The following is a 25,805-nucleotide window of genomic DNA, read 5'->3' as shown; positions in this document are numbered from 1 at the left end:
CCTGTGGAACAAGCAGAGGTCACTTCCCCAACAGAAGCCCTGGGTCCAGCCCAATGCAGCGGCCTTATGTGAGAATGAGGTATTAAAACTGAGGCAGAAGTCACTCAAATCTGAGGGAAGCTGCCTCATCTGGGAATCAGCTCCTTATCCCACACTCTGTACCTCAGGAATATGCCTGAGCTACAGCAGGTAACAGGCTGCAGGAGGAGCTTCTTCCCATCTCTTCCAGTGCAGAAATAGGCTCCTGCACAGCAAGGAGGGCTTCAAGATCATGGCTGCATTGCTGAGGCAGTGCAGACACTGGTTACAGCACTTACAGCCCAAGCTGTGGTCAGGGTGGAGGTGGGAGGTTGTTTCTCTTCTCATCCTGCCCAACAGAAGTTGTTACAGAAAAGATGAGAGCTGAAACCGTCTGGTTTTGGGAGCAGGCTGCTACCTTTGGGGAAAAAAAAAAAAGCCTTTACAGAATGAGTTCATGCAGACACAAGCACGACTAGGAATGTTGCAATAAAATGGTAATCGTGTGTGAGCGTGGGCTCAGGCAGAGGTTCAAGCGGTGTCTACCGCCGCAGTCTGAGGTAGTGCAGCAGCACTCAGCCAACTGCCTGATTAGAAAAATATGTCCTCCTCAAAGTAATCCACAAAGAGCATTTTGTACCAGTCAGGGAGGAACAATGTGGATACGAGGAAGAGCAGACAGGCAGATCAAAACGTGAGCCAAGAGCTCGCATGGCTCACACACAGGGGAAAATTACAACTGAAAATGACACCAGTAGTAAAGAGCAGCACACACTGGGGTGGCAGCGAGACCACAAGCACCGGTGCAACCCTTTGGTCCTCCATAGTGAAGAATTTAATGCTCTTCTGCTACAAAATGATTTTGTTTTCCCCTTTGCTGACTTTAAACTTGTGCAGGAAGGCTCCTGAGCCTGCAGCCCTCTCAACCACAGCAAAGACTCACACCTCCACCGCCACAGCCGGCCTCCAGGGAGCCTGCCCTTGTGCTACACAGAGCCGAGAAGCCTCTGGGAAAAGGGGTAGAAAGCCATTACACAACAGAAAAAGAATAAAATGAGCTGAAACAAACTTTCAGAGCGACTCAAAATGAATTCCTGCACTTAAACAGTAACTTAAGTTTTTGTACAAGCTCCTATCAGGCTTCTGCATTACTACATACAGTAGTCTCAAGAAACTGCATTCAGTGCATAAACTGAGGGTCCTTTAGGAAAGACATTCTTAAGCGTGTTAAATTCTTGCAAATTAAGACCATTTAACAGCATTAAGCCATTATTCCTAAATGAAATTCTACTCACTGTGGGTTTTGTCACTGTCATCATCGTGAATAGATGCCACCATCTCAAACACATAGAGTATCTCACAACTGAGGACAAAGCTGCTCCTTACATGCAAATTTAAGAGCTAATGACCAAATGAGTAAAAGAACATTTTATCCAACTTCCTACATACAACCTCTGGCTCAAACTCAGGAGCTGAATCCAGGCTGCAACAGCTGAGGCCACAAAGACAATATCTGTAGCCTTGTTAGGTGATGGAAGTGCTTCCTTGTAGTGATGTCCATTTCCAGGAAGACTTCTGAGAATGGACAAAGCCAGTGCTATGCGTAACCACACCAGAAGTCAAGACAAACACTGCATCTAAGAGTCAATATTTATTTGATTAATAACTTACAAAATTTAACAGATTTAATTTATGTAAGGAGAGCTAATTTATTAAACATTTTACAGATTTTATTGTTCACAATGTAATACATCAAGATCTTGACAGTATTAAAATAATACTTGGCACAGTTATAAATAAAGAATATACCAAAAAAAAAAAATAAAAAAATCCATAGCTTAAAATGTAGTGATGCTGTTTTACACATTAATTAAAAAATAATAATAATAAATCTGGTGGACATCAAAGAATACAGAAATCTGCAAAGGAACAGCACATGTTTAGGGCCAAGACAAAATTCCCATTTATTCTACCTGGATCAGATCAAGCTGGTCTGATCTGCTGTTGGTCTGGATGAGCTTCATCGAGTTTCAGAAGCAACGCAGTTTTGGTTCAACAAATGAATTGCAAGTTTGATAACCTGACAGAAAAATGCTGCATAGTTGGCTCCCCCCGCTGTGCCATTTCACCACTTCTGATCCAAAAATGTTACTCAAACTCAAGACAAGTCACATTCTGCACTGGAAACTTCACATCCCAAATCCACACACAGGTTAATGTTAATAACAACCAATATTGCTCCAATTCTACAGGCCTTCACAAAACCGTCACCAGAGAATTCTTACCAAGTGAATATAGTGCAGAATTCACTACATATTACCAAAGATAACCTTGTTTCGCACACTTCTTTTAAAAGGACTGCAGGACAATCCATGGCAATTAATGCTACTGGGCAACAAAAACCAAAACCTGCCTCACGTGCTGAGCCGCTCTTCTGGTGCCAGGCGGCTTTTAATAGAGCGGACTTCAGTTCTTCAAGTCAACCAACCCCCAACAGAGATGTGAGAAGTGAACAAGTATTCAGAACATTATGAATAAATGAATGGCATTGCAAGGTCTTCACGCTTTGTTTTGAGGTTACAAAAAAAGATGAGTAACTGACAGCGACTGTCTTCACTGAAATGGAATTGGGATTACAATTTTGTCTGACAAGAACAGCAAAGGCCTCTTGCCTCCCCCTATACCCAAACCTCTCCACCAAAACTGTGTCCAAGATGATGTTGGTTTTTCCAGTATTAAACATTCAAGTACTTTAATGCTGCACTTCTGTAAATCCTGATATCTGGTACTTGCAAACTAAGCGTGTGTCTCGAGATCCACAAACAACTACAGGAAAAAAAAATGTTTACTTGCAAATACTGAACATCAACTATTTACAGTTTCACTGCTCCTCTTACTAAGGCAAGGGGCGGGAATACCACTAGATTGCTTTATTACCTGTAATCTGCGTATTACAGAAAACGCTAATTTTGCCAAGCATCAAACATGCAGTGAATTTGCAGGGCGTTAACGCCTATTAACAGCAATATTTAACATCACTAAAAGCTCATTAGATATCTTCCTATACTTTTTGGTTGAATAAAATGAAAATGAGCAGCTTTAAATATACTAAACACACACTCACAGAGAGAAAACTATTTGATAAATTATTTATGTACAGATACACATTCTTTACACTGGTCTCAGACATCGGCTTTCGGGTCCCTTCCCCAGGCTCCCCTCACAGGATTCTCAAACCACTAGGTTGCTACAGCACTTAGAAAAGAACTAACCTGATTCTCAGTCTCTCTGTAAACAATAGTTAAGGAAGCAGTGAACAATTCACTATGAGTATATGAAAACACCATAACAAAAATCAGTGCATCACATTCAAGAAGAGCCCCCTTGGAATGCCATTTCAGTTGATTCCTTACCTTCCAAACATTCTGTAGCATGAGAACTCAAAAACATTAAGGGTGATTCCCACTTGCCAATACATCACCTTCTTCAGAACGTTACATTTTCTATGTGCGTGTGCTATTTTGGAGATATGTTTTATTCTTTTCAAAGTTTGGTTTCCATTATTTTACGCCCGTACAAAATGAGCATTTCAGGTAACTATGGCATCTTCTGCATTTGCAGCCGATTTAAAACTATTTTACTTGATACTTCTATAATTCAGATTTTTGTTTTCACATCTTTGGTTTCCCCCATGCAACTACACTTTTGAACGCATCTGTAGCCACGTTACACTGTGCTGTCAGGGGACCAAAGGCAGTACTGAAGCACTGTTAGTCTGTGCAATGTTTATACATTTACTTCAAAGATAATGAGTTCTTTTTCACTTTTTTTTCCCCCTGAACTTTATATACTGCAACCTACTTCTGCAGGCACATAGTGCGTTTAAGCACGGCTTCGACTTTGACAGAAGAGCTTTTCTTATTCGTGCAATCTTTTATTCCAGACTATACAATCTCAGAACAGGGCTTCCACAAGTATTTAGTTGTACCAGTACACAGTGACAATAATCACCACCAAAAAATGTGGGCAACGTAGTTTTTTTCTTAGCATTACCAGATGTGCATTACTGCTATAACTGAACATTACAGGGGATCCCCACCACGTGATGTTTATCACAGTACTGAAGAGCACATGTTTCAATGCACGTAATACTACAGAAAATCTGTAATAATAACAAAAAAAAAAAAAAACAAAAAAAACTCACATTACAGGAACTACACCAAAGCAATCGGTGAACTCTGCATCATGAAATTCAGCTTTGTATTCTAGATTTTCATTTCAGTGGAATTATTCATATTGGGAAATAAATTGTTCTGCTCAGCACAACATAACTACGTATGTCAATACTCCAATAATGTCATGCTCCATTGTGAGAGATCTTAAATAAAATAAAAGAAGACAGCAACAAATACTGTGAATATGCTGTTGCGAATAATTCTCATGTTAAGAACTGTTAAAATCCCTTTTTGATCTTCCTCCTCTTCCTTATCAGGTTTGGCAGTTTATTCTGTCCATTTTGACTTTTGTTAATAAAATTCTGATGAAGAGAAGGTACCTTAAGATTCATCACCAGCCCTACACATAGCATGCTACTCTTCAAGGGATGTGGTTTTGAGAGAGAGAGAAAAAAGATTTTCAGGCACCACTCAGATATGATATGCTCGCAGGATGAAGGTGGTGCTACACCAGCTGGTAGCCTGATCCTGACGTTTGGTCGTATTCAATCGTATACTGCCTCGTCCAGTCCACGATAACAGGCCGAAAAAGACCACAGCATCTGAATTCAAAGAAGTCTATAATGTTCCTTATGCAACCATGGCTAAAAACAGAAGAGAAATACATGTTAAAAAGTAATAGCAAAGCTCTTCTAAGAAAGTACATTGTTTGTTTTGTCTTCCTAGAACTGTCTTAGTGCTTGCTGACGGCACAAGTTCTAAAATATATCATTGTACTGATGAATTTTTGTCCTTGGACACAATCATGACACTATGTTTCCTTTACTATCTGCTTTCTTAGTCCTTCAACTATCCACTGTTTTGACCCAGAAACTCTTCTGTCTTTCCTAATGCTTATTTCTGTCACACTTACTGGTTCACAGCTGTAGGTCTAAGATCAATGAAGTTCCTAGACAACACAAAATTAAGGAAGCATTAAGGAAGTAGATTACACATTCAAGGGCTTTTTGCTGCTGAATTATTTCACCATTATATATTTAAGATGCTTGCACCAAAACTCCAAAACACATACTTCTTTTTTTAATAACGGCACACAGGCTGAATATGTTCATGGTTTTCTGGAAGACATGCTTATGTGATAACACACCAGAACAGGTGAAAGCAACAAGATGACTACTCCTTATTTTGACAGGTGATGCCAATCAGTTATTTTAGAAACAGGACTCAAAAATTAACACCATGTATATAATAACAGCCATTTCAACAAATATGGCTTGCAAATGGGATATCAAAATAGGGATAAAACTGGTAGCTTTTCTTTCCTGTTCTGCCTACCACTCTGTGTTCTTTCAGAACAGAACACAGAAAATGTAATTACCTGATTTTGCTACAACTTTCTTCTGTAGGAAGATGTCAACCATTGAGAATTGCTTGTCTTTTTCTCAATAAAGGTTTTGTATGTAAAGATATTAAGGAATCATACAAGCTTCTATTCCAGCACAAAAATCAACTACATGCAACTAGGACTTCTATCTGCCCTTCCTTTGGGTACTCTCTGAAAGAGCAGCAGCTCCCACAGAAATAACAGTATACACTGCAGGATGACGTGTGCTTCTGTCCTTTCTTTGCTTCTTCATTACATGCCCTCAACCCACCAATATTCCAGCCACATGCCTTCATTTATTTCCGGCTTTGACTCTACAAGCTTCTCCATTCTGCCTTATTCCCCTCCTACAAGTACTAACCATCCCAGTGCTACTCCATCCTAGACTTCTCCTCTCTTAGCTTGCACTCTTATCACTACAAAAACCAGAACCTCACCATACACCCTACTCTTCATGACATCAAAAAACCTGTATCTCATCTACACAACATCCACTTCAGCTCCTCTGACATCTTGTACCCCATATTTAGCTATGTTCTTTTTCAAAAAGCTGCACAATTCAAACATGAAGAGCACCGCAAGTGAGAAATGCATGTTTATGCTTTAAAACTTACTTGAATGGGCTTTCGATAGATGTGGTTGTAACTTTAAAGTGCTTGTATCGTCTTGCATTCATTCTTTCATTTGTAGTGATTCCTAAGCAAGATATCTGAAAACAAAAAATAAAGCAATTTAGCCAACATAAAAACAGGCAAACAAGCCCTAAATAAGACAGGCAGAAAAAGAATTTCTTTTTTTATATTTGTTCTTTTGAATAACAGTTTTTTGTCCTGCTGAAATGGTTGGATCCCAACATAAAATGCCATACAACCGCCGTACCAGACTTTGTGAAGTACTTAGAAGTGATCAGAAATAAATCACGATCACTAAACCAACAGTGCCCTGCCAGGTCATAGGGTAGAGATGCCTTTATTAATTACCAACTGAAGTGATAACAGATTCAGGAGTTCCTTTACACTGCATTTGAATCGCTTTCTTTTCCTCTTGACATTCTGATAATAGTACAGTATTATGACAGTACAGTATTTCCCTCTCTGTTAAAAATTTGTAGCAAAACTTTTCTGTCAGCAGACAAAAAGATGACTAGAAAAAAGTTTTTTTGTTTGTTTGTTTCAAACCACAATCATTTGGCTCAAATAATACAATTTTATGTAATAACTTTCCAACTACTTCAGCCTAATGGGGCACATATAAAACTGGAGTTTACTGTACTGTGATGTAATTGGAAACAGAACTGTGAGAAATCCCTTAGTAGTCTGCAGCAAGATAAAATCTTATAATTCCCAGTGGAATATCAAGTCAACTCTGCTACATGTTACAAAAACATGAACACTGAGAAAATTAAACTTGGGCTTGCCTGTCTCATTTGGATTTACTTGTTGTCTCAAGCATTTTCTCTCCCTCCATGAAACCCAGTGGAGTTTCATTTCTATGTATATAAATGAGGTGTTAATGGCCAACTTTTGAAGTTGGAAGTAAAGTTTTTTAATTACTTTTCTTTCATACGTAGTATTTGGCAAGATCCTCGGCCAGTTCAATATAAAGGGCGAGTCAAAACTTGATGATGAAGGGAAAAAAACAAAAAGCAATAGCAGAGACTGTGTAGCTGCACAACCACAGAAATAACGTGGAGAATAATTTCATCAATTCCTATGTCAGACTCCACAGAAAGATCTGTCAAACAAGATCCTGAGTTTTCTAAGTGCTACACTGTATTAATACCACTGTTTAATTTATTTTATTTTTCCAGGATTAATAAATAAGTCAAGTGCTAAGACTGTGTTGCCTAATTACACTAATGATACAGAATACAATGCAATGTATTTTTTCCGAGTGTTGCATAATTCCAAGATTCATCTGCACACAGATCCTATTTCCAGGGATTCTCAATGTGAAGCTCAGTGGGTCAGAACAAATATGACAGAAGGCTCTCTCCAAAGTTACACACTCAGCTTTCTACAGAAGTCTGGAGGTTCAGACTGGCTTGAAAGCCACGTGAAATACACATAGTTATCTTCACTCATTTGTCTTGACCAACAAAGACCTTTAGAAAAACAAATGGTGCATAGACAAGATTCTGAAATTGGCATATATTGTTAATAAACATTCTACAGAAAGGAGGAGAAAACTCAAATTCCCTGAGAAGTTGTACCTAAATCTTAGAGCATGATTTTTATTTCCAGGATCCGTGGACAGATTAAATCAGTGTCTGGCTGCTCATTAATGACAAGTAATACTGAAAGGCTTCCAGCATGACTTGTCTTTCATTAAAAAGGATACAGAAAAAAATGGGTTTGGTAAGATTACAGTAAAGTCATGTGATGACAAACCACCCTGAAGCAGTTTAAGAAATTACTGTGTCCCATTTGAAGTTACCGCCCAGCTAATAACATACTGCATTACTCCTACTTCTACCCACAGATTTTATCCTTTGGGCTTCTATTAGTCTTTATTGCTTTCCTCTGGTCTATCCTGCCTTTTTGTCATTCTGAGAATGGAAAGTATTTTAACTTCCTGCAAAAAATAAATAAAAAAAATAGAAGCACAAATGAATGAGAAGTGAATGATGCCTTCAGTTATGCAGAGACAACAGATGCCTCCCTCCTTCAGCTGTGGCTGACTGAACACTTGGTCTTGCATAATGAACATGAACATTTGGACAACAACTATCTGATATACCTATGTACTCCCAAATGAAATGCACTTCCATACCTGATACATCTGACACATGAGTAACACAGCCACCCACATGAAGTGAAAAACACTGTTCAGAAACATCCAAAACATCCAAGGAGAACAGGTAGCAATCTGTGTAATATACGTCCAAAATCCATCCTTTGCGTAACTCGTCTCACAGTGGAAACCCCAGTCTAGGGAAAAAAGAAAGCAACAAACACCATACAGAAGATTTAAGTTATGTTTACTATACAACAACATAAACCTCACATCAGAACACACTGCATGAAATATGAAAACAGTGGTGTACCAAAAGAGTTTTACTTGTTCTGGCTTCTTTTTTCAAGTCACTCAATATATGACATAGGCACAGACATGGCCGTGAGGAAGACAAAGAAACAGGACAAGAAAACATCTTTTAAGTTGAGTTACCAAGGGAAATGATTAATATGCAGTTTAATTCCAGAATAAAGAACATCAAAAACTTTGATAAGGCAAAACCCTGTATAAATACTTTATCTCCTGTCACGGATTTTTAGGTAATTAAAAACAAAACAAAACAAACAAACCCCACACATTTACTCACAAGAGATACATCCATAAATCATCCAGCAGATCATAAATAGCAGGAAGAACAAGTATCCCATAAAATAGCGATGATTCCCCGCTCCTAAAGTTGCACAAGAACAACAGAGATCAAATTACTCCACTTTCAGAAGACAAAACACACTAGGAAGCTTAATTTCCTATTATAGGTAACCTCTTTCATAAATTAATACAATTATTAATATACAACATTTAGAACAACGTCGTTAACAGCTTTACAGAACCCAGAACGACGAGGAATTACACATCAATATGTAATTTTTTTTTAGAATGACAGCAGAAGAAAAATTATCAGACTACAGAGTTCTTAAAATAAACAGGAAGATGAGACAAATGTATGACCTGTGACTGTAACAACTTAACTTGAAGCTTAGCTTCAAGTGTGTTTAAGCCCAACCAAAAACATTTAGCAAAAGTCAGATAAAAACTGAACAGACAAGGCCTAATTAGCTGGCTACCATAACAAATGGCACAAAAACAAGTACAACATTTTAACTGAAGTTAAATACAAGAAAAACTGGTTTTTAGAAGAATGCTCTATTTTAAACATTAGTATAGCTAAGAACTAAGATGATGTCTCCTATGCAAGCAGGCCCTAATTTTGAAGGACTCAACCTTCCATCTATAAAATACATCCACTGTATTAACCTTCTAACGGCATCAGGCTGTAAGCTAAACCCACAGAGACTGCAGTGGGCTACAAAGATTCGGCTGATATCATCTACAAGCACACTATTTACTTCATCATATCAGATGTTTGGCCTGCTAAATCGAGAACATCCTCTGGAGGCGGAAAATAATCAAGTGCTTTCTGCAAGCAAATTGAATGACTACATGAAAATGTTGAGGAAAAACACATATAAACACAAGCCAGACTGGGTGCAAGACATTTCCTTGAATATCAAACAAGTTCCATTGGATGTAAAGTACGCTACAACATTGCTTTCATTCAGCTAAGAGTACGCAAAAGGAGTGTTGGGAATGCCCTAAGGTATTACTACCACTTTTGGAACTGTTCAGTTTCATAAAAACAAATTCAAAACCAGGAAGTTGTATGGTCTGACCAACGCGTCCACCTGATATGGAATTCAATGAAATGTTCCTTTCAGTAGCAACTCCTGTCTGTGATACTGAACCAAATTCTACTTAACTGGAGAGCCCATTATTTGGTGAAAATATACATCTATGTGTGCACAGCCCTGGTCACTATTAAGACTGGAAAAGTAGAGAATCCACCTTTCTTTTGCATCTTACTTAAGACTAAGTAAAACACAGCACTGTATAGTACAGATTCTCCTTGGACTAACAGGAAAGCAGTGAGTGACTTCCCAGTTAATACAATGCACTAAGAACAGATGTTAATTTCTTCTATATAGTTTTGATTATATATAGAGATAGTAGAGATTTCTGACACAAGTCTACAGTTTGCATTTGAAATGGCATTTGCTTAACTTTAAGTTTAAAAGTGAGAAATACTTTTTTTGTTTTAGTAAACAACCACCTGTGAAATGCATTTGGTTGTTCTGATACTCCATTAGAAAGATGGGTACGATCAGTCACCTTCAGAGACCCGCTACTGCAACATTCATGACATTTTTTGCAGATATGATGAAAATAACTTCTCCTTATTGCCAAACTTCTTTTTTTGTTTTAAGCCTGTCCTTTTCATCTGTTTGCACAGCAAATAAACCCCAAAGAATTTATTTTTACAGTGTCTGCACACACTCTTTCCTCAACCTTATCTTTGGTAAAATTCTTGTCCTTTTAACACATTTGAAGACTATACAAAACATTTCCAAATTTAACCTTTCCATCATAATTCATGTTTTTCTTCTTGGGAAACATGCCACGAATGCAGTTTTAAGAATGGATTCTGTTTTGTAATCCTGTGCTCACAGTCACCACCTAGGAACTGGAGGCAGAAAAGCCATATAAGGTCATTAGACCATCATTCCCTTCCCATGGTGTGACTCCTCATTTTTTTTCCCAGCATACTTTCAAGTTTCCTCATGTTTACTTTTATTAACAGTCATCCTGATTTGTTCAGGACCAAGGTTTTGCTTTTTCATCTCCAATGTTTCTGGGGAAAAAACAAAACCAATCACCACCACCACTGTTAAGAAAACAACCAACCAAACAAGAAAAAAGTCCACTGCGTTACATCTACCTACCCTAATCCTGCTACTCACATACTCTCCTGTTAGACACAAACTAAGGTCTCTCTTTTCCCTCTCCACCCAATTTTTATGCTTTTCAAATTACTGGTTAAAGCTCTGGGTCTTTCTGTCCCACTGACAAGTACTTCTCAGCACTCTCACAGAGCAAATATCAAACTGCCACTTGATGCTGTCTTCAAAATCTGAGCTTATGCCCACTCAGCCTTTTTGGTTTTGTTCATACAAGATTTCTTAGTTCTTCACTGTAAAACATCTATAATATAAATCAAAAGTAACTCATAGAGTGACAACAGTAGGAAATGAAAAAGAGAACGGAATAACTCAAGCCCATTTCCATGAGATTTCAGTGATGCTTTATTAACAAATCAAATGTCAGCACTGTCCTGTTCTCTAAGAACAGTCAAACTACAGTGACTAAATGTTATTATTAATACTTGAAAGGACTACAGTGTCGATGAATCCAGGTCCTAATTCCTCCCCGAGACTGAATTTACATCTACTCGTGTCTTTAAAAAAAGGAGGAAAGAAAAAAGAAATGAAGCAGTTGTATTCATTTTCTAGCTGTGAAGCCCCTGCGTAATAATGGCTTTCAAGTAAGCTTTTCAAGAAGGTTTTTCAAGAAGGAAGATGTGGAATTGCAGCATTTAGAGACCACATTCCCATTCTGTATCATTTCTTTGTATCACCACAGGGAGAAAAAATGAAATTCATTCTGGGAACCAGAGGGTGGAAGGTGAGGGGGTCAAAAAGAGAAGAATATCTCAGTCATAAGCCATTCTGTATCTAACTACTGTAACTGCATTTTTGAATGCGTACACTTTCCCATTAGAAAACTGTTAGTAAAGATTTTGTATTAGGCAAATGGATAAAGAGTCAGTTGTGGAATCAGTAAATATTCTTATTGTAGAAAGAAAAGATTAAAAGCCTAACTGACTTTTTAAATTACTAAAATTTAAGTTAGTATAAAAAGTTAGTATAAACACACATATAAGAAACTGAATTAGACAGAAAACAATTGTGAGTCTGAGTATAAAACAGACAGTACAGGTAAGACTAACACAGATAATCGTGTATAGAAAGAAAATTTAGGACCAATATCTTCCTTCTACCAAAAGTCCTCGACAGTTTTTCTGCCATCTCACTTTCACTGTGAAAGAAGAACAGGCAAAATCCCACACAACACACAAGATAATTTCCAGAAGCATTTGCCTTCTTTATCAGACAGTGCAAAGACATTGTTTTCACTTACCTACACAATTACCCACCCACGGGCAGTGGTGATCAAACTTTGCTATACATCGATTGCATACACCACAGTGTTTAGACCTCACTGGCTTCCGTATCTGCAATGATTATTAACGTTTGTAAGGAACACAAAAAAGTCAGTTTAATGCAAAATAACTTATTTTGTTAACTCCCCAGATAACTTCAACTTTTAACATGATCCTAGCTATTAACCTCAACCTATACATTATTTAACACAAACACATGCACGCTACAACCTTAATTGCCTATATAAATGATTTTTTTTCCCCCACAGTTCTATCCCCTCCAGCTCTTGAGCTTTGTATAGCAACCAATTTCATTTCAGCTCCTCAGTGATGAAAGTACAGAACGAGTTCCAGTTCCATGATTCTGTCAGCAATATTCATAATGTAGGCCTAAACTGTTCTGCTTATTTTCTAAAGGCAGGAATGCTATTCAGCAACTGCAGCTCAAAACTCTTGATTACTCTCAACAATTTTTTTTTCAAGTTCATGTTTTGAAAGAAATATAAAATAGCAACAAAGAAAGAAGATCTGATATTAAGCATTTGGAGATATACACACATCACAATTGTAAGTTGCCGCATTTGTACATCATACTCCAGATTTGATTTTAAGAATATAACATTATTTGTGTTCTACTTAGCTCAGAGCATTAAACTGTAGTACTGACTGCCCTGATAATTACAAAGTTGTCTTATTTTTAAAAATAAATACATTCATTTACTATGAATACTTTTCTTCCTTACTGTTGCAAGAAGATTTCTGTGTCAATTATGTTATTATTTGAAAATACTGCATGAATTAAAGACTGCAAATAAATTTTGCCCTTTATATGGAATTAGTGAGTACTGTGCTTTAGGCACAGTAAAAAAAAAAAAAATATATATATATATATATATATACTACCAAGCAGGTACTGCAGAATATACTGAGGTCCAGACTTCCTGTCTCTGCAAGTTCTACTATGGTCTGCAGGGAAAAAAAAAAAAAAAAGAAGATGAAATAGAATTTAGCGTACGAACAAATGTTGACAACAAATAACGTGTCTGACCCAAAGGCTGTGAACTCTACAAATTTCAGGCACTCTCTACATACAGGAGCAAGTTAAACTTAGTAGAAACTGATTTTAAACATACTCTGTTAATCCAGTGTTAAGTGCACTCCCTCAGTATCTACTTCACTGATGGAACAGCAGAAACCTACAACTCTGTTATACACCTTCCAACAAATTCCAGAATTCAGCAGCTGTCTCACATGAGACTTTTAAATGACACTTGCCACATATGGAAAATATCCTGAAAGCATCTTCTGCCAAAATAGCCTTTCTTGATCCAGAAGGAATTCACTCAGCATAAACTGCCTAACACTAAATGGAACTATTGCTCCCTTTCAAACCACATATAGCTTACGCATTAACATGGTTTTTCATTGGAGAAGCAGTAATATGGTCCTCACAGGTATTATTTCATCACAGCAATAAAACTGTCACTTCCCTAATGAGATGACAAGCACTAACTTGACTGAAGGTGCAGAAGTTTTCCCCACAATACTATAAGTATTAAATACTTATTAAGTACTGACTACTTAATTAGTCAGGAAACATTTATGGGATTATTTGCCTCAAAGTACATGATAAAAGCTACAGTCAATAGTCCAGGGGTGTCTTAGTGCTTCTCTTGCTGATCTCAGGTGAACAAGGAACAGTCTTAAATTTTCTAACATTTCTTAACTAAGCTCTGAAAGTTGGACTTTTCTTTTGCTTTGCTTGCTTCCAATTGCTTTTGGTGCAATATTCATCTCCATCAAAGCAACCTTCCAGACTCTCACTCCATGCACCCACAAGTAGTTTCACTGACTTCAGTGGGAGTTTGCACTGTACTACACACTAGTGAGAGGATACACAAAGGAATTTACATGCGATGCTCAACCCTGGAGTTCAGTATAGCCAAAGGAAACATCCTAAAACTCATGAGAACAGAGCTGATAAGGTGTATATAAAGTGCTTTCAAATCAAGCTTTCCTTAGAACACACAACACAGAGGGATCCGGAAGGACATGTTACAAACACACTTTTGTGCTTTGTGAGCGCTGGATCTACCTTCTGTGCTTTCAAATTATTGACATTTAACTGTGAAAACTGACTTCTTCCTTTAAGAAAAATTCTGGTTATTTTGTAATGCAGAAATGCTATATATATATTAAAAAAAAAAATGACATGACATATCATCCAAAGAATAAACATCTGAAAATGCTGCTTACTGCAGCATTTCCAAACATCCTTAACTTGGGTCATATGGAGCTAGAAAAACCTTCTTCTTACTCATTCAAAAGCTAAGGGCAAACTTAGTGTAAACATACTTGGAGACAAATTATGAAAATATGACAAAGTACTACAGTGCACCCAGTTAAGACATAGCCTACAGAGGTTTATGCCCCCAATAATAAATCAGTTTACACTTGGGTTAGTTGCAAGATAAAAAATCCAGAACATTAACAATGATAAACATCCAAATAAGGAAGTTGTCTTTTACAATTCCTATACAGTTCAACAAGGTTTTTGTACCCACGTATAATTAGTGCACGTAGATAAAATGAATTGCATGTTTGTGCGATGTGGTGTATCTGAAGCAATAGGCAGTTGTGGACTTAATTTAGCCCTGCTGAAGGAAGAGAATTTAGCCTGGCTTTTATTTTGGCAAATCTGCAATAACAGGAAATTTGCACAGAAAATTTGCACACTGATGAACAAAACTCAGTAACAATCTATCAGAAAAAAAATCATTCAAGCCATCACAACCATCTTTTAAAGATCTTTATCACTTCCTAAGGCCATGACTCAGAGTGGCTTTACGGTGATCCACATAGCTGTTTTCCACAAGTGAGTGAGGAACAGAACCACAGAACTCAGCTTTTGTTGCTTCGTGAGCTTCTAGAAAACAAGACAAAACTAGAACAAAACAAAACTAACATGTTCCTGGTACTTTTATACATTTGGCATGATCAATGCTCAGTTTGGCTGCTGAAAACACACAGAGATTAAAAGAAATGTCATTAGTGCTAAGAAGTATTAGATCTCGTAAAATCATCAATATTTTCTCTAATATTTATTTATTTATTTTTAAATCAAGACAGCCAGTGGTTTTGGCTGTTTTATACTTAAAATCTTCAACAACCTAACGCTTTTAATTACAAACGTAAGGAGAACTAGAGGTGCTTTAAAGTCTGTAAAATTTTTACAGCATCAAACAAGCAACACATAACCCAGAATGAGTCACTTCTTACATTAAGGTAAAATTCTAAATCTTTACATTTCATCCAATGACTTTTTAAACTTTCTCTATTGAAAACCTAAATTGATTTTTTTTTGTTTTTTTCTTATTGAGAACAACCTAAACGCAGCTTTGGGCTGGTTAGACTTGAATGCTTATTGTGAACAGAAGACAGAAACCTGGGAGACAAGCAAAAGGAAATATTCAGTATTTTCAACCCTTTCTATACAACCCTTTCTTGACATGCCATGCGTCATACAGCACACTCCAACCAAAGGGCAGAAGGCAGCTAAAGAACAAGTCCAACATGCTCACAGCTTTACCTTTTTCTTTTGTTCTTCTGTGGCTTTGATGATTCCTGGATCAGATTTCCAGGATTTTCCAAAATTGTAGAAAAGTGCAACGCTATTAGCAAGGAATGGAAGATGGATAAAGAAAAAATTGAGATGTGTTCAAAGTCAAGGAATTTAAAGTTTAGAACTGAACTTCCTCTTGAAAACACTCTCTAATAATTCTGAAATGAAACAAAGACGATGCCTTCGCCTGTAATAACAATACTCAAAGTTGACCTTCTTTTTTTGTATTCAGCATTTTCTATTGCTCAAAATCCCAAACTCGTGTTTATAAAACGTCCCCTATGAGATACTTCTAAAGTACTTAGATCTCTAGAAATGGCAGTTCAGTTTTTGTAATTATTTTCCTCTTTAAATAAATTCCATTAAATTTATCTTCTCAAAAGTATTTCCTGTTTTCACAATAAACATTTCAAAGTTCTATTTATAAAAATCATCATTTGACTAATAAGTCTTCAATGGTTTCAAATTCCAGTTAGATGACAGAAACTCCTGTTTCCAGCCTTTTAAGGAACTGTACTAAATGGAACAATGCTGGACTGTGATCATGAATCATGTCACAACAATCAGTTATCTCCAAGAAAAGTACTATTTGGACCCTGGTCCCATCATATGGCAGTACCCATATTTCACACCAATGAAGCTTATTTTTAACATGCTAATACATCTAATTCTTAAAAAAACAAACATAGGACTCAGAGGTCCCAGGACGTGTTTATGAAATCCATTTACCATATTAAGACAGAAAATAACCATTAGGTTTAAAATATATTTCCTGTGTTGAATGATCCTCCATAACATGCATAGCCTTACAGCATTTGACATTTCTTCACAGAATTAGAACATTTCTTAACAGTGACGTTGGAAAAGCAAACCCTTCCAGATATGCCTCTGCCCCTAAAACTGAAAAATTAAGAGTATTTACTGTTCAATAACCCTATGGAGGACTTGACCAACACTAAAGATACCTGCCAGCTGTATTTCATAAATGCAATGAGATGCCATACCTGACAAAGCTCCAGGTAAAAAGGATACCAGTTATTCTGCCACAAAATGTTGCACAAACTATTTTGTTACTCTGACGATTTTGTTACCTGGATGAATATTACTCTCTACTTAGGTAGTCACTGAGACTTCCATAATTAAATCTTAATATGGAAGTGTTTGCGTTACAAAAAACCTCTGCATACAAACATAAAGCGTTATGAAGTGGCAACTTGTATGGAACTGGTATATAAGGCTTTAAAATCTACTTAATAAAGGCATTTTTGCAAGCTTTAGTAAAAATTGGATTTTGAAGCTAGAATAGATGTTCAAATACATTCCACTATGTACCTATAAACATATTCTACTCTGTTTGTATTCTTGGAAAAACAGATTAAGAAAGGCATTAAAAAGTATTAGAAAAATATTACAAAAACCATTTGTAAATAAATCTATGTGGCATAGATATAAGCAAATATTAACTGAAAGAAAATTAAAGTTCTGAAGAATAGCAATAAACCTCTCAAATCCTTCTGCAATGCTCTGGTGTCATGGAATAACACTACAATGCAATTAAGGCTCTTTTGTATTTATTAAATCATAGAATCAAATAATGGATTGTGTTGGAATGGACCTTTAAGGCCATTTAGCTCCAACTCCTCTGCCATGGGCAGGGTCATCTCCCACTAGATCAGGTAGCCCAAAATCCCATCCAACCTGGTCCTGGAGCACTTCCATGACCTTCCCAGGCACAGAGGAGAGGTTGACCACTCAGTGGCTCCCAGGGTTTCCCTTTCTAACCCTTCTAAATATGAGGGAGATGTTTCTCTTTTTCTTCTCATTGAAGTCTAATTGTTAATGTATTTTAAAACAGCAATGACAAAAAAAACCCACTTCTGTTTCCCTGTTCTGCTGGGGGAAGGAAGTGGCTGTAAATTTTCAATAAGAATACTGGCAAATGAAAGAAAAATCACAGTCATGTATGTGATACAGTAGAATGTTCGTACTAACTTATTAAAGACTCACCTTTCCTCTAATAAACTGTTTCCCGCAAGTTTCATAGAACCATAGAATCACAAGGTTGGAAAGGACCTACAAGGTCATCCAGTCCAACTGTCCTCCCATTACCAACAAACCACTAAACCACATCTCGTAGCTAGTACTTTGTAATAGGAAAAAAAAACCAACCATCTATACTATAAACTGAACAAAGTTCTATTTAATACATTACAGATGAAAAGCTCTGACTTCAGTATATGTACAATCTACTTTCTTCCTCTTTTTCTTCTAAGTTTACCTGCTGCCAAAACTAAGCTGGTTCCACATATTTTTATAGCTTAAGAGAAATTAAATTTTCTATGATACTCATGCTGTCATTGAGCTTAACTTTGTCATTGAGCTTCATTTGCTGCAACAGTGAAAACATTGCATTAAAAATACCTTAACCAGACATCTGTTACAAACAATAAAGGTACAGCAAAAAAAAGTTATGGACCATTCCTAATTACTATACGTCATGTCTAGACTTTTAAAAAGGACAGGAGAAAAGACAATTTATTTTCTACCTAGTAAAATGGTTTTATAACATTAAGGTTTTTGTTTTTAACTGATCAAAATTAGTACAATGTGACATGTCTATGGATTCAAGCCACAGGAAATTCAGCAGGTAGAATTCTTCCACATCTGCCCTTCCTCCATCTTACTCTGTAAAATACAAAGGAAAGCCTAAGAAACTCTAACACAAACTCTAAATTTTGCCTTTTACCATGGTGGTGTGAGATAAATGTAATGCTGACAGATCTAAATTGTGGCAGATAAATACCATAGACAGGAGATGCTGGGAGATCACATAAGAAGGGTGATTTACGTACCAGCAAGCTACAACTACATAAATGATGAAGGCTGAAAACTAAAACCTTCAAACAAACCCAAAATATCTCTCATAAATTTTAAACAGAACTGGGATGAAAATTACCCAGAGCCTGATGAAGAAAGAATATTAAGAACTGTGCTTTCCAGGACATTCCTCGAATCTAGTGTAGACAAACAACTCTGACTGTGAGATTCACTTTACCTACCTTCAGTCACTCAGCAACATACAGAATCACAGGGGTTATGAGGGGACCCCTCAACAGTAAGTAAAGCCACTTCCAGTTGTCAGCATAAAGACCCTTAAGTCAGACAAACAGAGCCATACAATTTCTTCTTCTTTTCTTTTTTTTTTTTTTTTAAATTATGAATTCTCCTCTGACATTTACTTCCAAAGAGATCACAGCAACTTGTATCACAAACATCTCTCAAAATTCTCCATACATAACAAAATCCTTGTAACTTTGCATTAGCTATCCAGTAGGGAATTGGCTCTCCAGAGACAGTGCCTCATTTTGCCCTAACATCCTCATTTGCAACTGCGCAAAGAAAAACCCTTTACCATATTAATGGCTGAAAAAACATGATACAACATTTACCTCTGGCACCATACTGACCTTCTGCCTTTTACAAGGTTTCCCCACTTTTTACTGAGAGATGAAGCAGAAACAACCACAAAACGCTTCCTACCCTCAGTCACAATTAATAAGGTTATATAAGAACAACAGGCTGAATATCATTCCAGGAAACCACTTGGAACCTAAAGACTGCCTCATTAGAAAGAAACAAAACCAAACAAGCAATCCCCATCCCATTCCAAACCCCGTGAGTGTCACAAACATGCCATCAGCTATTTTTTTATCCTGATCTGCTGACTATTTAGAATGGCCCAAACTAATGCCAATTCCTTGTATCACCGTTACACATCATACAATAGACTGAAACCAAGCCAGAGCGAGCATTACATACCAAGATGTTCCCTTCTACTAACTACAAAGCCAATAATAAATTCTTTTTTCCTAAAGATCTGCAGCTAGCATCAGACGTCAGATCAACCCTATGAGGAGAGGGCTAAGGAAGCTGGGGCTGTTTAGTCTGGGGAAAAGAAGGCTGAGGGGAGACCTTACTGCCGTCTTCCAGTACCTGAAAGGTGCTTACTGGTGACAAGTGACAGGACGAAGGGAAATGGCCTCAAGTTGAGCCAGGGCAAGTTTAGGTTGGATATTAGGAAGCACTTCTTTACAGAAAGAGTAGTTAAGTACTGGAATAGGCTCCCCAGGGAGGCGGTTGAATCACCATCCCTGGATGTGTTTAAGAGCTGTTTGGATGTGGTGCTCAGGGGTATGATTTTGCAGAGGGTTGTTAGAGTTAGGGTACTATGTAACTACAGCTGTGGTTGGGCTTGATGGTCTTCAAGGTCTTTTCCAACCTGGGTAATTCTATGATTCTATGAACACAAGCTAATGAAGCTGCCAATTCGTAATAGCTGTACATTCAGATCCATGCCTATAGGTATACAAGAGGTCTCATATAGCTACATATTTATTAGATGATATCCATGTTTACCAGCTAAGATCAGCAAGGCCTCTACATCTGACCTCTGTTCTCTAATTATAAAGAAAAATCCCTCACCTTCCATAAAGTAATTGACTCACAAACACCCCACAGATTTCTACTTTTTAAATGGAAGATATGGACAGCTGAAACTGGAGATCATATTTTTTCCACGTTTAGATTCCTTCAGAAACAAAGTCACTGTTGCTCCCTTTCTCCAGGTAAAGCTTTTGTTTTTGCTTTTATTTATTTATTTTGTGCTTTCTTAATGGACACCTTTACATATTGATACTATGTGGGTTTCTGTTTTTTTTACTGTTTAACTGCACCAAATAACTTGTTAATAATTTTAAAATATCAAAGAACAGCTTGGGTTGGAAGGGACCTTAGGGTCCATCCAGTTATAGCTCCCTGCCATGGGCAGGGCTGTCACCCACCAGCTCAGGCTGCCCAGGATCCTGTCCAACCTAGCCCTGAATAGCTCCAGAGATGGCGCATCCACAGCTTCTCTATGCAGCTGTGCCACTGCATCAGGGCCTCCTGAGTACGCTACAGTAACAGCTTTGTGAAAGCATCAAAATAATCATGCACACACTTAGAACCAGTTTTAACAACTATCTCTAATTGAAATAATGTTTTCCTTTACTTAAAAAACATCAATACACAAAGCACGCCAGTGATAAGGATAACCAACAAAGTATTAGTCAATGACAAATTTTTAACAATTTTGAGTTATTTGCCTTGCATCTCAGTACTTCAGCATTGCAAGAGCTGCACCACACCAAAAGATCATAATGAAAGAAAATCATACCCTCAAAATTGCATTAAATGGAAACATCAGGAAGAAGAAAAAAATCCTGTAATTATTTTGGGTTACAGCAATCCCTGATATCTTAAAAATAAATAAATAAGTAAACAAAAAGCAGCAAAATAACCTCAAACACAACAAGCTCCATTTGTTCAGCTCTAACTGGAAGACGGCATGAACAACTGACAAAGGAACTCAATACATCTGCCCTGAATTTCTACAGGACATAAGAGAATGTTCTACCTATAAAATGCTAAAGGAAAGGAACTAAATACTCTATGGATTTATCATTATTTGTAAGTGCAATTTCAATGCATTTTTCCTCTTTAAAAATAAAATTAAAATACAGTGATTCTGTGTGGAGGATTATTATTATTCTCCCCAGGGAGGTGGTTGAATCGCCATCCTGTATTGTTTAGAGCATGTGGATGTGGTACGTCAGGGATACGCATACTTAGCAGAGTATACTTAGAGCTAGTGGTACTACGGTAGCTGGCGGCCGTCTGGACCTGAGATCTTCAAGGTCTTTTCCAACCTGGGTAATTCTATAATTCTATGATTATTAAACCCTGCTCTGCAAACAGAATAAGACAAACTAAGAGAGCAGGACAACTACCCTTCATTACAGGCAAAACAGCAGAAGGGAAGTGTAAATGCATGGTTCAGGAATTTCTGAACTGCTATAAAGAAGAGTGTTCTATTTTAACAAATAAATCAGTCTCAGAAAATACAAAGAAAACTCAATCAAATGGAAACATGCACAAAATCAAGGGCACTACATTCATATAAATTGTTCAAATTTACTTTGAAGATTGGTCTTCAAATGACACATCATTAAGTCTTGTAATTTATAGAAGAATTTATTTTCCACACGACAATCCTTAAACTCAAGAAATTACACTGCTCATCTTTAGTTTTGTATGTTCCTTGTGAAAAGGAAAAGGGCTTCTACTGCTCTTTTCTGCCTCATTAGGATTAAAGCCAGCAGACTAGATGCTGTTTCAGACACCTTCAACAAATCTATAAGAAAAGAGAATTCTTAACAAATACTTGAATATTAAAGTGATGCTCACAGCAATAAAGACTTTCATACTACTTGTAATGTTACATCTGAAGTTCCAGGAAGGCATCACTTGACAGTTTAAAAGTTAGAAACACTATTCCCGAGCAAAATATTGTCACAATTCATGAAAATGACTAGGACAGGTTTCATCATCGGAGGAACATTACAGAGTATAAAGTAGTGCTCTGCTCTGCTGTAAGTAATTATATAAAGCTGTAAAAATACAAGAATCTTTTCCCCAACCACAGCATTGTGCCTCATGCTATAAAAATAGAACAGGCATGCAATTTCTTTCTTTTTTTTTTCCTTCTTCAATAAAGCTACAGGGCAATTTTCCAGAAGAAGAATGGATCTGGAATCTTATTACAAAGACTTCCAATTTAAAATCATCAATTAAAGGAAGATGGCCCCAAGTACCGTCTCCAAAGCTGCTTGTCACATAGAATTGTGTCAACTCTAATGAATGCAATCAGTAGAAACTGAAACTTTCAGACTACTTTTGTGTCTCAAAAAGCTTTTGAGACAACTTAAATTACAGAAGCAGTACAGTATTTTATTGATTTTCTCAAGTCATGCCTTCAGATTAGTTACTTACCTATGCTTACTATTTCTGGTTAACAATACACATTACCCGGTGACAAACTCTAAATTATATTAACCAGGATGGCTATCAGAAATAAAAATCTGAGCAAGCTGGTATGTATGAAAGACATCAATTTTCATTGGAATATGACAAAACTATACACTACAGGAAAACTATCTCAGAATTTGCTAGCCACAAGACACAGCTTTTCACATCAAGATGGAGGCCATCACCATGCTGTTTTGGCTGTAGAAGCAATTCTAATCCAATGAAGGACTCCAACTTAAAACTAAGTACATACTTACATACAGTTCAAGATGATGTTATGCTAGCACACAAAAGCTTTTCAAGGCAGCTCAGCATTTGCTACTTAACCACGAGTTCCTAAACAAACTCTATAAGGTATAAGAAAGATCAGAAATGAGACGGTGCAGTTGTTAAACCTGCCTGAGAAAGTTTTATTTCACTACTTGTCAGAAGTCAGGCACATCTTCTTACCAAAAAATAACAGAGAAAGCAACTTCACTCTAAAGGCACAGTGTATTCAGACTATCCACTCCATTCTGTCAGACACGGAAAATTACACTTCCATCTTAAATCAAAACCAGAAGCTAAGATCAAAAAAACATACAAAGGAGATAATAAAAGGATTGCATTGCTACTACCTTGTTTCATGGTATAATTCCTCTGAAACTGAAAAACCCTTTCCAGGAAATCGAAGAATGACAAAATATCCCAAGTTAGAAGGGACCCACCAGGATCACCAAGTGCAACTTCTAATTCCACAAAGGACCACACAAAATCAAACCCTATGTCTGAGAGCACTGTCCTAACACCCTTTGAACTTTACCAGCTTGGGGCTGCGTCCACTGCCCTGGGCAGCCTGTTCCAGGGCCCAACCATCCCCTGGTGAAGAACCTTCCCCTAACCTCCAATCTGATCATCCCCTAACTCGGCTCCACACCATTCTCTTGTCACTGTCACTGAGAGCAGAGCTCAGTGCTGCCTCTCTGCTCCCTTCTTGAGGAGTTGTATACCACAAGGCCTCCCCCTTCAGCTCCTATGCCCTGGGCTGAACAAACCAACGGACTTCAGCTGCTCCTCACACATTTTGCCTTCACACCTCTCCCCATCTTCGTAGCATTCCTTTGGATGATCTCCAGATTATTACGGTGCCCGAAACTGCACAGCTTATGACCAATATCCATCATAAATATTAAATTCACTTCAACTATTTGCAAGCATTAAATGTTTTTTTTTTTAAAAAACAAACAAACAACACTAAACGTCTATTCCATTTTTAAGTTCTTGTAATTAAAATACAAAAGAAAGTTGTTTAAAAAATTCAGTATGCTTCCTTAGGGGGCAAAGGGACATTTTTAATTGGACTCTGAAACAATTTCTAACCAAGTGAATATACAAGTTCATGTCTAGGCAGACAGTCAAAAAAATGAAAAGATGGGCGTATTCTGTAATCAAGTATTGCTAATGCATCCATCTTCAAAGACTGAATATACAGTTAAACCAAATTTATCTACAGTATGCATGAAACAAAATTTGTAAAACCTGTAAGTAGTACTCAGAAAGTTAACTCCAGTAGAACACAGAACAAACTGCCTACTGTTTTGTTGTGAAGTTAAAATCAGCTCACAGCCACAGCATATCTTACAGGCTTGCTTACATTTCCCCACTTAAACTTGCAAAGCATAGGAGATTTAGCAGACTGCTGTAAAGCAGTTCTGAGGAAAATCTTCTGCTTTCTGAAACATAACATTATCATCACATTTTCAAAGCACAAAAAATAATTACCAACAAGACAGAAAACAATTTTTCATGGAGACAGTCTTTCAAAATTTTAAGTAGTGAACTTACACTTCCATGTAGAATAACCCTGGCTATTACCTCATACTACTAACATGAAGAAAATATTTCTGTACACAGAAAAGGATATCATTCCAAAACCAGAAGAACCACGTCACATACATCCAGAATTTCGTTGCCAAGTATATTCCAAGAGGCAATGCACTGTGCATGGAGTGATCAAAGAATGACCTGTAGAGCAGAAGCGACATCACAGTTAAGTTTGTTGTACATTCATTTTTTAAGTAAAACTCCATACTAAATACATCAGGCAAACATGATCTGAACGCCCTGGGCAAGATATCAGCCATAACAGAGATACGTATTTTACAGTAAAATAAAACACTGATAGTTGATTTAAGAAAAATCCATTAAAAAGTCTCAGCTTATACTGACTCATCATCACTTTAATATCATCTCATAACATTTCCTTATCTGATTTAAGAATAATATCTTTGTTACATGCACTAAAATGAAAATGCCCAGTCTTCTCAGCAGGAAAAAAAAATGTTCAGTTTGTTTTTAAATTGTTCATAATATTGGAAAACCCATGTTTTTACTGTTGCTATTTTGGAAGGTACCATGGTTCACTGAGTATAACACTTCATAAGCCAACAACGCTTCAAGAAGGAAAAGGTTTAAGAGACTTTGGTGTTATCGACCTACATACTTGACATATTTCTGATTCTTGAATCTTTCACTTCTGTAAGAGCTTCTAATAGAAAATCAGAGGAAATCTGGTATTTCCCATAACAATAGATTTGCCAGTTTCCAAGACTGAGCGCTAATACATCAACCAAAACAAAAACCAAGCCATCAGAATTATTTTTACCTTCTCATTCTCTCCATTTTAAAGGATATTCTGCACAGAATTTGAATTTAGTTGGGATTTAGTAGCTGTCACTCTTCTAATATAAGCTTCCTAAATCTTTTGATAAAATCCTGTAAGGCTAAGGTGATGAGTTAAGGTGGTAAATAAAATGCGAATATAAATTAAGATACACAGCAGTCACACTGCAGTAACTATTCTTTCAGGGACTCCTATACACTTGTTTTTTTGTGAATGGAATAGGGAAGAAAACAGAGCTAAGCAGATTA

The 25,805-nt window shown here is 37.0% G+C and overlaps 1 protein-coding gene across 1 annotated transcript in view; it reads right to left on the bottom strand.

The window, feature by feature from the left end:
• Positions 1-1,656: 1,656 nt before the first annotated feature.
• The window catches only part of ZDHHC17 (zinc finger DHHC-type palmitoyltransferase 17), a 64,220-nt gene continuing 40,071 nt past the window's right edge, over positions 1,657-25,805 (bottom strand). The window contains exons 10-17 of the mRNA XM_015856976.2: positions 24,799-24,899; positions 15,957-16,081; positions 13,271-13,333; positions 12,346-12,439; positions 8,900-8,983; positions 8,350-8,507; positions 6,192-6,286; positions 1,657-4,837 (exon numbers count right to left, since the gene is read on the bottom strand). Coding sequence (XP_015712462.2) covers positions 4,699-4,837; positions 6,192-6,286; positions 8,350-8,507; positions 8,900-8,983; positions 12,346-12,439; positions 13,271-13,333; positions 15,957-16,081; positions 24,799-24,899 — 859 coding nt within the window. The 3' untranslated portion in view covers positions 1,657-4,698. The remainder of the gene's footprint in view (positions 4,838-6,191; positions 6,287-8,349; positions 8,508-8,899; positions 8,984-12,345; positions 12,440-13,270; positions 13,334-15,956; positions 16,082-24,798; positions 24,900-25,805) is intronic.

The sequence above is a fragment of the Coturnix japonica genome, chromosome 1 (genome assembly GCF_001577835.2).
Source record: "Coturnix japonica isolate 7356 chromosome 1, Coturnix japonica 2.1, whole genome shotgun sequence".
NCBI lineage: Eukaryota > Metazoa > Chordata > Aves > Galliformes > Phasianidae > Coturnix > Coturnix japonica.
This window is presented reverse-complemented; position numbering and strand designations above follow the sequence as displayed.